Consider the following 13712-nt stretch of genomic DNA (forward strand, 5'->3'; position numbering starts at 1 on the left):
GCTGCTCTGGGTCCTCTCACCCTCACTCAAGGCCTCAGGGAGCCAGAGCATGACAACTTAAGTTGACCACAAGGTGGCGCCAAACACCATGCCTTCACATCATTTCTCACTTTTAAACCCTAAATGCTGGGAATAAGCTCTGTCCGGGTTCCAGGGCTCGAGGCTGAGAAGTTCCCAATGAGAGGGCCCACTGCCCCCAACCAGACCTTGTAGAGGAGACAGGAGCTGGGCTGGTGGGGTGCCTCAGCTTCCTCCAATCCTGGCCCCCTTCCCTTTTAGGGCTCTCCCAAGCCTGGTGGCTCAGAAGGTAAAGAACCCGCCTGCCATGCGGGAGATCTGGGTTCGATTCCTGGGTTGGGAAGATCCCCTGGAGGAGGAAATGGCAGTCCACGTCAGTATTCTTGCCTGGAGAATCCCCATGGACAGAGGAGCCTGGCGGGCTACAGTCCATAGCGTCGCGGAGTCAGACACAACTGAGCGACCAAGAACAGCACACCGGCCAGGAACCTGCCTGCCCTCCCCTCTGGCCACTTATGTTACACCCTCTGGTGGGCAGATCTCGGGGAGGAGAGGGTGACAGGGAAGGGGGAAGTAGGACGGCAAAGGCTGCAAGGCCCCGACCTGGGCTCCAAAGAGACCAAGAGTCTGAGATAGGGTCCCAGGTTCAGACAGGGCAAAGGGGGTTTCTGGCCCCCTGTCCTTTCCTCCTGGCCTGTGGCCTCTCTCCTGCTCACTCTTGAGTCCCTGTTTTCTTTAAGAAAGCTCCATCTGTCTTCCCTCCTTCTTGGGGTCGGGGGTACAGAACGGAAGCTGAGGCGGTACCGGTGGATGTCAGGCAGGATCCCTGCCTCACTGCTAGAAGCAGAGGCTGGGGCAGAACCCAGGCTACCAGGAGTGGCCCCACCTCATTCCTCTTCTTCACACCCCGCCCAGCAGGGCAAATCCCCACTTCTCAGCCCTAAGTACCCTCCGATAGCAGATTATCTCGGCCGGGCTGGACATCTCCCTGCACCTGGAGCCATGGATGCCACTCTGCTCCTGAATGTGGAAGGGATCAAGAAAACCATCCTGCATGGGGGCACAGGGGATCTCCCCAACTTCATCACTGGAGCCCGAGTGAGTGGGACCCACCCCCCAGGCCAGATAAAAATCCTTCTGCATTCTAGCAGCCTTCTGCATTCTAGCTGGGTCACAGGGCACTGCAAACACCCTTCTTCTGTTTTGTCAACAAATGGCCAGGAGGCCCTCCCTGGAATTATCAGCCCTCATCCCCACCCTGGGCATCTGGGTAGCTCTGGATTGATGCCCACTCCCCGTTTTTTTTTTTTTTTTTTTTAATATTTATCTATTTGGCAGCACTGGGTCTTAGTTGCAGCATGCAAACTCTTAGTTTTGGCATGTGAGATCTAGTTCCCTGACCAGGGATTGAACCCAGACCCCTTGCACTGGGAGGGTGGAGTCTTAGCCACTGGACCACTAGAGAAGTCCCCCGGGTGTTTTTGACACTTTTCAAATTAAACTTCAGCATGGAGTGAGGGGGGGGCTTTGGGAATTTTCTGAAGTCCGAATGTTGAGTGAGAAGGAAGGGCATTCAGGGTTAGGGTGTTTGTCCGGGAGTCTCTGGTGGGCTTCCTGGATGATGGAATGTCTGGGTCAGTGGCCTCAGATCTGGGGTGTTTTGAAGGAAGGACCTCCTGACCTGCAGAGCTGCCTAGAGTGGGATGGGGTCCTTTAGGAGGCGGAGCACCGGCTGGGTGGGGGTGCTGGTGGGAGTTGAGCGAGGATGGCTCAGGGAATCGGAGACATGGGTGGCTGCTGGGGGGTCTTAGGAGGTGGGTCTTGATCAGGGTCTTCTCTCTTGATGACCAGGTGACCTTTCATTTCCGAACCATGAAATGTGACGAGGAGCGGACGGTGATAGATGACAGCAAGCAGGTGGGCCACCCCATGCACATCATCATCGGGAACATGTTCAAGCTGGAGGTCTGGGAGATCTTGCTGACGTCCATGCGGGTCAGCGAGGTGGCCGAGTTCTGGTGCGACACCATCGTAAGTAGGCCCCACCCATCCACCCGCACTGTGCACGCCGGCTGTGTCTCAGGAAAGTGAGGGTGAAATGACACTCTTCCGGGAGACTTCTGCCTCCTCCTTCTCAGCCACTGTAAAGATGAAGGTGGTTGTTGTTTAGTTGCTCAGTCGTGTCCGACTCTTTTGCAACCCCATGAACTCCATGAGCCCATCAGCCTCCTCTGTCCATGGATTTCCCAGGCAAGAATACTGGAGTGGGTTGCCATTTCCTTCTCCAGGGGATCTTCTTGACCCAGGGATCAAACCCGTGTCTCCCGCATTGGCAGGTGGGTTCTTTACCACCGAGCCACCTGGGAAGTCCAAAGGTGGAGAAGGATATCCCCATAAGATCAGGTGCTGCTAAAATGACAATCGGTGTCAAGGCTGGCTGGTAGGATACAGGAGCAGGGCCCACCTCACAGCCCTTACTTGTGTGCAGGATTATTGGATACTGGAGATTTTTGGCCACAGGTCACTTTTCTGCCCTCCTCTCCATTCCTACTGACATTACAAACTTGTTTTCTCATGTAGGCACTCTTAACAATCACCCGGAGAAGGCAGTCTTCTTGACCTGTGACCCAAATAAGAAATGGCAAAGCTGACTTACCTTTAAACAAACATTTCTTGTGGAAACTTTCAAACTTATACAAAAGTCATCAAAAAGTATAATCAAATTCCAAACATGCATCATCCTATGCCGGGCACCATCAATCCATGGCCAGTCTTATTTCATCTAAGCCCATCCACTTTCCTTCCTTATCCCACATGGTTAGAGCACATTTCAGACACCGTATCATTTCATCTGTAAATACTATAATTTGTATCTTTCTCTAAAAAGAAAGGTATTAAAAATATAACCTCAATATCCTTATCATATTTTTTTAAACTCAACAATTTCTTAATGATATCTAATATCCAGTAACTGTTCACATTTTGGGCTTCCCTGGTGGCTTAGAGGGTAAAGAATTCGCCTGCAATGCGAGAGACACTGTGTGACCCTGGGGAAGCCCCTTTTCCCTGCTAGCACTCTATTTCCTCATTTAGAAATGAACAAATCCTCATTTTAGGGGGCGGTTGAAAGGATTACATGATATTACATATACTAGGGCAAACCATGGTATGGGGCAATTGAGAAGTGGGAGCTATTATTTTGACTAAGAAGAATTTTAGAGACTAACTCCCTTGTTTCACTGATGACGAGGTATAAGACTCAGAGAAGGAAAGTAGCTTGCTCTGGGTCAAACCATCTCGGAAACAGGATCAGGGATGGATCCCTGGTTCCCACTTTGTACAGTATCCTCTTTTGGCTGCTATGGTTATTAGACAGGCTGCAATGCCGTTCTCTACCACTAGAGGTCCCAATCAAGGAATTATTCATTTCTTCATCACAGCAAATATTCCAGGTGGCTCAGATGGTAAAGAAACCACCTGCCAATGCAGGAGATACGGGAGACCCAGATTTGATCCCTGGGTTGGGAAGATCCCCTGGAGGAGGAAATGGCAACCCATTCCAGTATTCTTGCCTGGAGAATCCCATGGACAGAGGACCTTGGAGGGCTACAGTCCACGGGGTCACCAAGAGTCAGACAGGACTGAGCAACTAACACTTTCACTTTCACACTAGCAAATATTAGTTGAGCATCTTTATCCTGATGTTTTAATTTTTAAAAGATGGCTTATTTTTAACAAGTCTTCAGAAAATCGGCTTTTTTAAGTGGTTTCAGTTAGTTTAAAATGGTATTTATTCACTTTGCTTACAAAGCTCCTGTACTTTTTTTAGACCCATATGTGCTTGTCATTTAGGCCATATGTTAGACAAGCTTGGTCACCAACAGGGCCCCTTCTCCATAGAATGCATGTTTGCTAATGTAGGAGTGTAGAGTGCAGAGAGCTGTCCATAAATTCTTGATTGGTTGATTGATCTGTTGTTTGCAGAACCGCAAACTGCTGTTATTCCTGTAATGTGGGCATGGTTCTTGGTTCCCTGTGGGGCCTGTGTTCTTTTGGCTACATCATGCACATGAGTGCCCATCTCACAGGCTGGTCATTTTTACACCACAAAGATTATTGGTTTTTCCAATAGCCCCACCCCCCATCTCTTCCCAGTTCACAGCCACTATGATTTCGCATGCCCACATGCACGTGTATACACACACACACACTTCCCAGAGTTATTTTGTTGTAACTGTTGTTTACTCACTACAAAGTGTCTGACTCTTGTGACCCCATGGACTGTAGCCCTCCAGGCTCCTCTGTCTATGGGATTTCCCAGGCAAGAACACTGGAGTGGGTTGCCATCTCCTCCTCCAGGAGATCTTCCCAACCCGGGGATTGAACCTGCGTCTCCTGCATGGGCAGGTGGCTTCTCTATACCACGGAGCCACTGGGGCAGCCTAGAGTTATGTGCTCACCTACGTGTTCATCTTTTATCCACTTTTCTATCCATTCACTCAGGCATCAATTCATCCATCCCTCCCTTCAACCAGTTATTCATAATCCATCCTTTCATCACTAAGCATCCAGCCATCATCTATCTGTATGCCTGTCTATCTGAAAACATTCAGTGGGCACCAGGTTTGGCCTGTGCTAGGTGTTAGGAACGAAACAGGCAAAGTCCCCATCTCTCAAGGAACTTGAATTCTGGACAAGGAGCAGACACCTAGGCAATTACACTGCAGGGCAGGTGGCACCACAATATAAATTAGTGAGGACAGAGGGATTTAGAGCCACGGGAAGGGGGTGACTAACTGCTTGAGGATCATAGCAGGAACTTCTTGAAGAAAATGACATTGATCTGGGTGTTGAAGGATGAATAGGAGTTCACCAGGCTTAGAAGTGGGGAGTGAGGTAGCATCCAGGCCAGGAAGCGTGAAGAGGCAGGGGCGGTCAGGGGCTCTGGGAGCTTCTGCCCTAAATTGCAGTGCCTTCCCCTTCCACCCAGGGAGCATACTGGTCTCTATGCTAAATTTGCTGCTGGCGCCCAGTCCAGTGAGGCCAGAGGTTGTATGTGAGTGTGAGTGTGTGAGTGTGTGTGTGTGTGTGCGTGCTCAGTTGCTCAGTCATGTCCAACTCTTTGCAACCCTATGGACTGTAACCCACCAGGCTCCTCTGTCCATGGAATTTTCCAGGCAAGAATACTGGAGCATTGCCATTCCCTACTCCAGGAGATCTTCCTGACCCAGGGTTTGAACTCATGTCTTTTGAGTCTCCTGCATTGGCAGGTGCATTTTTTACCACTGAGCTGCCTGGGAAACCCAAGGCCAGGGGTTACAAATGCAAATTCCACAGGGGCCAGGGCCCCTGGGTGACTGAAGGTTATCTGCTCCATTCACAGGGGCAGATTCTCCTTATCTCCAACTAGATGGCTGCTGTGTGAAGGGGCAGGTCTGGTGTGGCCGGATAGTCTGAGCTCTGGACACACACCAGAAATTTGCATTAGTCTGTGAACTCTCTCAATGCTTAAGTGCTGGCGACTCATTAACACAAAAACCCCACCATGTGAAGGATGAAACGAAAACAATCTGGGAATTGAATGTGGCCTCCCGAGTGCCAGCTTGTAATCTCCAGATAGTAATAGACAGAGCCCCTCAGACAGAACCAGGCTCTGGCCTTGAAGTCCCAGAGAGGGGCATGGTCCTGGGGTCCCCAGGGCCAATCTCAGTGGAGGTGCTGCGGAGATGGGTGTGGCGCCATGGAATTCTGGCCTCTATATTTTTCCTGGGATTTCTGCCCACTCCTGGTGGCATCCCACAGCCCAGCATGCTGACTAGCATCCTGGTGGCACTAGAGTGGTACTGGTCTGAGGTCCCAGCCTTGGTCTGCGGTCATGTCCAAGCAGCCTCATGGTTGGCACTAACCCGCTGACTTTCTAGGGAGCTGGCGGCTGCTGTGCGTGGGCCGGGAGTGAGCCTTCCCTGCAGCAAGCTGTTCCTCGGGGGCCCCTCCCTCCCTTCATCCAGGCTTAATCTCAACAGGCTTAACTGCCATCTGGTCATCTTGCTCATGAGGACGCCGAAGCTACTCTGGGCTAATCCTGGCTGATGGGGGGCGGGGTGGGGTGACCTTCATCCTCTTACTGGTGGCTTGGAGACCAAGCTGAACTGTTCCTGCCCCTTCACTTTCCTGGGGTGTGTCTTTATTGGAGTTGCCATGCTGGAGGCTGAGATGGGCTATCTGAGGACCCGGCCCCAGGAGAGCAGTTCTTGGAGCTCGTCTGTGGGGCATCCTAGCTCTGTCCTCACTGAGGACAAGCAGCTGATTTTCCTAGCCCATCTCCACCCCCTGAGGGTGGCCACCCCAGTTCCTGTGCTGGGTGAGGTTGTGATGAGCTGGCCTTACCTCAGCACCATCTCATTTAACCCCTGCAACAGCCCCAGTACCAGACTGGTGCAGCCCAGGGGGCAGGAACTCACGGGGCTGCAGTGATCCAGGCTCGCTGCCAATCAGCAGTGCCATCAGGACACCAACCTGGCCTTCAAGGACGTGGAACCTTGGTCTTTCCACTACTTTCCATGCTCCCCTGTGAGTCACAGGCTCCATGGACTCAGGGTTTCCTTGGGAGAGAAACCTGTTAAAGTCGACCACAAAGGCTGGCAAGAGGCAGCCTAGCATTGTGGCTACAGCATGGACCCTGGAGCTGGGTTTGAATCCTGACTCTGTCATTTGCTAGCTGTGTGACCTTAAACAAATCACCTACCCTCTCTGGGCTCTAGTTCCCACATCTATAAAATAGGGAGAATAATAGTGCCCCTCTCATTGGGTCATCTTAAGGATTAAAAGTACTAACAGGTATAGAGCATTCTGCATACAGGTAGGTGCAGTGATTGGATGAATAGTAACAGCCATGGGACAAGTGTGTGTGTGTGGGGGGGTAGGGGTTCTGCTCTGGGGGATGCCCAGAATGGGCTCTTTGTGGCCCAGCTGGCTCTGAGCAGACAGCCTGATACCATCCGCCCACCTTTCCCCACAGCACACAGGGGTCTACCCCATCCTGTCCCGGAGCCTGCGGCAGATGGCGGAGGGTAAGGACCCCATGGAGTGGCACGTGCACACGTGTGGCTTGGCCAACATGTTTGCTTACCACACGCTGGGCTACGAGGATCTGGATGAGCTGCAGAAGGAGCCTCAGCCACTGATCTTCATAATCGAGTTGCTGCAGGTGTGACCCTGGGATGTGAGAGGTGGGGTAGGGATGGTCCCCACATCAGAGAACAACTGGGGCCAGTGAGCATCAAGGGAGCCCAGTTCCACGGGTCACTGGACATCACCCAGATCCTCTTTAGAAAACCAGAAAGGGTTCCTAAACCATGGGAGAACTGGAATTGGACCCTCCCACTCCACCAAAAAACCATCCTTTGCCTTTTCCAAAGGAAAAGCCCCTTTGAGACCCATTTAAAAAATGTTATTCTTTTTCTTTTTGGATGCATTTTATTTCTATTGGTTATCTACTTCCTTTTCCCCTCAAAAGCTTAGAAATACATCCTCAGCCCCCAGTCCCTGTGGTTTGTGGGTTCCGATCTGGTTCTCCAACAGCGGGAGAACTGCATGGAACCATCCATACTGTCTCCCTCGGACCTCAGTGTGACTGATGACCCCTGTCTGTGGGGTGGTGGGAGAGCATCGAACCAGAGCAGGACTCAGCTAATGGCCAAGGCTGAGGTTCAGCCTGAGGGTTACATGGGTGAGTACAAGTAAATAAGAGAATTGCATCAACAAGGGGCCTTTTCAGGGTCTGCTTGAACAGTTGCATGGCTTGTGCACTGCACAAGGGCATCGCCTCTAAGGTGCTCATTAGAGACAATATATATTTGTGATTTTATAATGATGATTTTCCAGTAGATGGCAATAAAGTGTCTTGTTCTAACAAAATGAGTGTCATGGCAATTTTCTGAATATCATCAGTAAAGTGTGTTGACAAATTACCTTTTCTTACTTTGCACAAAGGCTCTGATTTAGGGTAAAGCCACGGTGGTGGGGAGGCAGCACTTGCTTCCTTTCCCTGTTTGCCTGTGTTTGGCCAGCAAGCATGGTTCTGCCCACCAATCCTCACTGGGGAAAATGCAGAGCTGACTTTAGCGAGATGTTCTGGATCAAACTGTCTCCAGTCCCCTGCAGGGGAAAGGGCCTGCCCTACTGGGCTGCGGGCACCCAGAGTCCCTGCGTCACTGACCTGCAGCTCTTGGAGCAGGTCGAGTCCCCGAGCCAGTACCAGAGGGAGACCTGGAACCTGAATAACCATGAGAAGATGCAGGCGGTGCCCATCCTCCATGGAGAAGGAAACCGGCTCTTCAAGCTGGGCCGCTACGAGGAGGCCTCCAGCAAGTACCAGGAAGCCATCGTCTGCTTGAGGAACCTGCAGACCAAGGTGGGAGGCTGCCTGCCAGTGGGGATGGGAAGCGGGGTGCGCCGGCCATGGCCGCGGTGGGGAAGGGTGGGGGCGCGGCGGAAGCAGAGCTTTCTCCACCCGACAGGAGAAGCCCTGGGAGGTGCAGTGGCTGAAGCTGGAGAAGATGATCAACACCCTGATCCTGAACTACTGCCAGTGTCTGCTGAAGAAGGAGGAGTACTACGAGGTGCTGGAACACACGAGTGACATCCTCCGGCACCACCCAGGTGGGCGGGGCGGGGCGAGGTGGGCGGGGCGGTGTGGGCGGGGCGAGATGGGCTAGGTGGTGTGGGCGGGGCAGGGGTCCAATCCCGGTCAAGACTTCAAATCTTCCACCCAGCAGAGTTTCCCCAAGCCTGTAACGGTGTCACAGGTGATGGGTGAACGGTGCTTTGTGGTGTTGTGGGAGGTTATTTTATTTTACGGTGAATTAGGACAAATAAGTCACCAAACCTGTGTGGAGCAGTCAATGGGTTTTAAAAGGTGGGGGGGGGGGGGGGGGGCAATCAGTATAGAGAACAATATTAAGTACATCCTAGTAAACTCCAGGAGTTGGTGATAGACAGGGAGGCCTGGCCTGCTGCGGTTCATGGGGTCGCAAAGAGTCGGACACGACTGAGCGACTGAACTGGACTGAACTGAGCGAGCACCGAAGAATTGATGCATTTGAACTGTGGTGTTGGAGAAGACTCTTGAGAGTCTCTTGGACTGCAAGGAGATCCAACCAGTCCATCCTAAAGGAAATCAGTCCTAAATGTTGGAAGGACAGTTGTTGAAGCTGAAACTCCAATAGTTTGGCCACCTGATGCGAAGAGCTGACTCATTTGAAAAGACCCTGATGCTGGGAAACGTTTAAGGCAGGAGGAGAAGGGGACGACAGAGGATGAGATGGTTGGATGACATCACCGACTCAATGGATATGAGTTTGAGTAAACTCCCGCAGTTGGTGATGGACAGGGAAACCTGGGTGCTGCAGTTCATGGGGTCGCAAAGAGTCGGACGACTGAGCGATTGAACTGAACTGAGTATCTGTGATGGGGGGATATGGCGATATTTGTGAAGACGATGTTTGAAGAATGTTACAGGATCACTTACCTTGCGCCACACACTTCTCTGCATTTCTTTCATTTAATTCTCATAACGACCGTAAGAGTCAGGTTTAGGGATAGGACCTGGAGCTTGTATCATTTGGGGAGCCTCTATAAGAAAAGACTTAAAAAGTTGTGAATATAAAATTAGTTACCGGGTCTTGGAAGGGTCCGTGGGAGGGGAGTGGGTACTGCGATTATTATAGTCCTCCGTATTTTATAGTGGAGGGGCCGGGCTCCGGAGGTACAGAGAGGTTAAGGGTCAACATGGCCAAGGTTAAAGGTTGCGCTAGCTGGTGAAGTCCAGCCGCGTGTCGCGTGTCAGGTGAGGGCTGCCTCCCGGGCCAGGCGGCGGATACAGCAGGATCTTCCCCACAGGCATCGTGAAGGCCTACTATGTGCGGGCCCGGGCTCACGCCGAGGTGTGGAATGAGGCGGAGGCCAAGGCGGACCTGGAGAAAGTGCTGGAGCTGGAGCCGTCCATGAAGAAGGCAGTGCAGAGGGAGCTGAGGCTGCTGGAGAACCGCCTGGAGGAGAAACGCGAGGAGGAGCGACTGCGCTGCCGGAACATGCTGGGCTAGTGCGCAGGCGCCAAGCCTCGTGCCTCCGCCCCCCACCTCCACCCGGCCCCCCCACCTCCACCCTCCCCACCCCACAGTCTCACTGTCCCCCTGCAGGCTCAGTCCAACAGCAGGGTACTGGACATTCTGGTGCAGTCGGTCAGGATTTCAGTGTCAGTTTTTCAACGTTTAAATTAATTTAAAAAATCAAAATCATGTGTCAACTGACAAAAAATGCACAACCTAGAAGCTGAGAATTGTGTTATATTCAGCGGACTTTCTAAGGACTCGCGCCAGAAGACAGCCTCTCAGATAGCTCGAGGGACTGCTCCTAAGAGGTAAGGGAGGAGCCAAGATACAAGAGCGTCTGCAACAAAGACCAGGTACTGGGAATTTCAAAAGACTGATGTTAACTAGAGAAAGTCAGATATCCCAAGTTAACAAGTTTAGCACTTTTCTATGTATAGGAGAGTATACATATGTATATGCAAGAGTCTGGACTTAGTAAAATCATTCCTTCGAGATGCACCTTAATCACATAGGCGCAGTATCCTGCTTTTCTCCACCCTGAATCCCCTGTGGGTGCATACTGGGGTCGGCTGCCGGCCGTCAGCAGTCCGTTTGCCTCCATCTTTAGTTCCTTCAGGGCTCACTGTTCAGGCGATTGTAGTGTCTGCTGGTTGCACCAACCTATGTTGACTGATATGGCAAACAACATTTTTTACTGACACATGACCAGGGTTAAAAAAACAAAAAACAAAAAACACCCAAGGGCACAGAAGAGCTTATGAATAAAATTGAAATTTCCTGCCCAAACTCCCCCATCCCTTAGAGCCAGCAATTTTAATGGACCCCGTCTTTTGTTTTTGTTTTTTCGCTATTTTGGTAGTTTTCTCTGGCTCCGAATAATATGTATAAATCAGTTTCCCCACATGTTAGTGAAAAGTGAGAATTGAATGCTTTGATGCTCTTGGATCAAGAGCATCACCTTCTTTCCTTCTCCTTCTAATTTTGGGGAGTTATATTGCTAGTTCTTTGGTTACTTTTGTAACTTGGTACACTTCATCTAGAGCTCTCTACTGGGCTGCAGGGACTCTCCCATGTGTAGGATGAGGGTGGCAGTGCTGCAACCTCCCGTCCTATCTCCCACTTCTTCCCTCACCGATCCGATGTACCTTTACTCTCCGATCATCTTGGCTGTTAACATCTCCATTTTGTCACCAAATTAAGTCTTCTGTGCTTTGTCCACTGGTTGACTCTCAACTTTGCAAATCAATAGACATCAATTACATGAATATGGCTGTGCAATGTGATTGCATTTTTCTGTGGTTCTGAATTCAGGACCCCTGGACCACCAGAGGGCTTCCCAGGTGGCTCAGACAGTAAAATGAGGATATTCCTGGTTTCAGGAGTGGCAGTGTCTATCTTAACGTGGGAAATTTTTTTCCTTTTCTTTCCTTTTGTGGCACTGGGAAGATTTGAGGTTTAAGTCCTTCCACTGTGGAGGAAAAAGGTCGACCGATTTTTGGTTGATTCAGGCTCAGTGTCTGATGGGTTGCCAGGTGTATTGTCCGAAAACCAGGTGGAGATGTTAGCGGCAGTCAGAGGAACGGGACATCATGACCTGCAGAAGATGGAAGGAGGGAACGTCCTAGGCTGGAAAGAAGGCTCTGAGCTAGAGAAGGAGGAGGAGGGCGGGTGCTGGGAGATGGGAGCAGAAGGGACCTTCACCAGCTCCTGACTGCGCTGGAAGAAAGGCCTGGGTGGGATCTGGATCTCAGAGGCGGCTCAGAACAGATGAAGAGCCTGGTAGAGGCATTATTTGAGGACACACACTGTGGCCTGCAGGCTTGCTAGCCTCCTGTCTTGTCTGTCTTCTGTATGCAGTGTCTCCATCGCTGTCTCTTTTCCTGGGGACAGTGAGGATCTCAATCCATCTCTGGTCCTCCCAGCTGGACTGATGCCTGGATGTGTTGCAGGACCTTGTGTGGTCCAGTCCAAAGCATCCTGCGTGGAAGTCTTCCCCCCTGATGCCCTAGGACATTTGCAAGTCCAAGAAAAATGAATAGGCATAGGACCCCCAAGAAGTGTGGTAAGAGACACCTTGGCATTAGTATTGGAGGGGGTGTTGACCTCAAACAACCGGGACCCCAGTCCCTCCCTGAAAAACTGGAGCAGCTGTTAGGGACATTTCTGTTACAAAAGCCCAGGTAGTTCCTTCTCACACACCATCCAATGGATTAAAATGAAGCCACACTTTGGTGTATGACTTTCAAAGCCAGCTTTTGTCCAGCCTCATCTGCACTTAGCTTCTTTTTAAATGGGGGGCACAAATCATAATTGGCCTTTGACATAACTTCGGGTTTACATAGCCTCTTAATTGTGGTTTTTGCACTCTCTCTCTTCTTTCCTGGTCCAGCCCTCTTGGCGCCTTCTCAGTAGACTTCCCCCTGCTAATTTCTGCCTTGTAAAGCACACTTATTTGTGTGCTTCTTTTGGGTGAATACGTGTGTGTGGGGTGGGGGTGGGGAGGGAACAGGGACACATTATCCTCTTGTTACTATCACCCAAAGGCAGCACATGGGAAAACATTACCACTTTTCAGAATCCACAGCATCTCATACTTCAGCTCACTAGTGCTGGAGACGTGGAATGCAGAAATGGGGAGAGCTGACTCTGTGCCCCACAGCAGGCAGCCTCCCCATCCGGACCTTTGGTCCTTGAACTGGCTTCCTTGTGCCTCCAAGGAGGTCTTGGCTGGCCAGGTCTAGGTGGATGGATGCAGGAGTGGATGCAGGAGACTGCAGGGGCATCTCCTGAGGGTCCCTTTTGACAGTTTCCAAGGGATCTCACTGGAAAGCTTTGTTCTTGAGCAGCCAGCAAGGGGCAGCAGAGAACAGATTGTAGTTCCTGGTCCAGTAAGTGGACTTTCCAGAGAAAGCTTAGAGCTTGGGAGGTGGCAGCTCTCCATGGGCCCTGACCATCCCCACTCCTACAGGGTCAGGCTGGCTGGCGACACGGAATAGGTGTTTAGAACCATAGAGTCAGCCTGCCAGTAGATTCAGGCCTCAGTCTCACTCCCTTGTACTGATGGGGAAACTGAAGCTCAGGGAAGCCCAGAAACTTTGTAGATTAAACTTCAAAGCTGGGGAAGACCTGGGGTTAGCATCCAAGTTTCCCGGCCTCTGGGCTGGGCCTTTTTGTTCTACATCATGTTGCTTTTCTCACCAGACAGTCCATATGAGGGTTTGATGTATTTTTTTTATTTTAATGAAAGGAGAAAAATATGACACTTCTATTAGAGAGCAACCCAGAGCATGTCTTCAGGCTTAGTTTGGGAGCAGTTGTGGAGTCAGATTTGTTCTCTATGACACCCACTCTGAGCTGCTCCCTCCCTCTGAGAATCATTACTGCTGAACCAAGGCATTCTCTCCCAGGCATGCACCACCCTTCTGACCTCTGTCTACCTGGGGTTGACATGGATCCAAGGCCAGAGAGTGATCCGAGAGGGTGGCAGAGGGCTGCGGGCTGGGCAGAGGGACCCCTGGGTATTGTGCAGGTGTATTAGGTTTCTATTGCTGCTGTAGCTAATTGCCGCAAACAATGACCTAA

At 51.1% G+C, this 13712-nt stretch overlaps 1 protein-coding gene across 1 annotated transcript; it reads left to right on the forward strand.

Moving 5' to 3' along the window:
* The first annotated feature begins 988 nt into the window (after positions 1-988).
* On the forward strand, positions 989-10187 carry AIPL1 (aryl hydrocarbon receptor interacting protein like 1). Its single transcript, XM_061141031.1, has 6 exons — positions 989-1116; positions 1870-2049; positions 7037-7225; positions 8255-8431; positions 8538-8679; positions 9919-10187. The coding sequence occupies exons 1-6, from the start codon at positions 1021-1023 to the stop codon at positions 10119-10121; spliced, it is 987 nt and encodes a 328-aa protein (XP_060997014.1). The 5' UTR covers positions 989-1020; the 3' UTR covers positions 10122-10187.
* Positions 10188-13712: the final 3525 nt, after the last annotated feature.

The sequence above is a fragment of the Dama dama genome, chromosome 5 (genome assembly GCF_033118175.1).
Source record: "Dama dama isolate Ldn47 chromosome 5, ASM3311817v1, whole genome shotgun sequence".
Lineage (NCBI taxonomy): Eukaryota > Metazoa > Chordata > Mammalia > Artiodactyla > Cervidae > Dama > Dama dama.

What these genes read in the sequence shown, in the direction of transcription:
- AIPL1 (XM_061141031.1), top strand. Translation starts at nt 1,021, where the DNA reads ATGGATGCCACTCTGCTCCTGAATGTGGAAGGGATCAAGAAAACCATC. An exon ending in ACTTCATCACTGGAGCCCGA is followed by an intron (nt 1,117 to 1,869) that starts GTGAGTGGGACC and finishes CTTGATGACCAG; the next exon opens with GTGACCTTTCATTTCCGAAC. An exon ending in CATCCTCCGGCACCACCCAG is followed by an intron (nt 8,680 to 9,918) that starts GTGGGCGGGGCG and finishes TCTTCCCCACAG; the next exon opens with GCATCGTGAAGGCCTACTAT.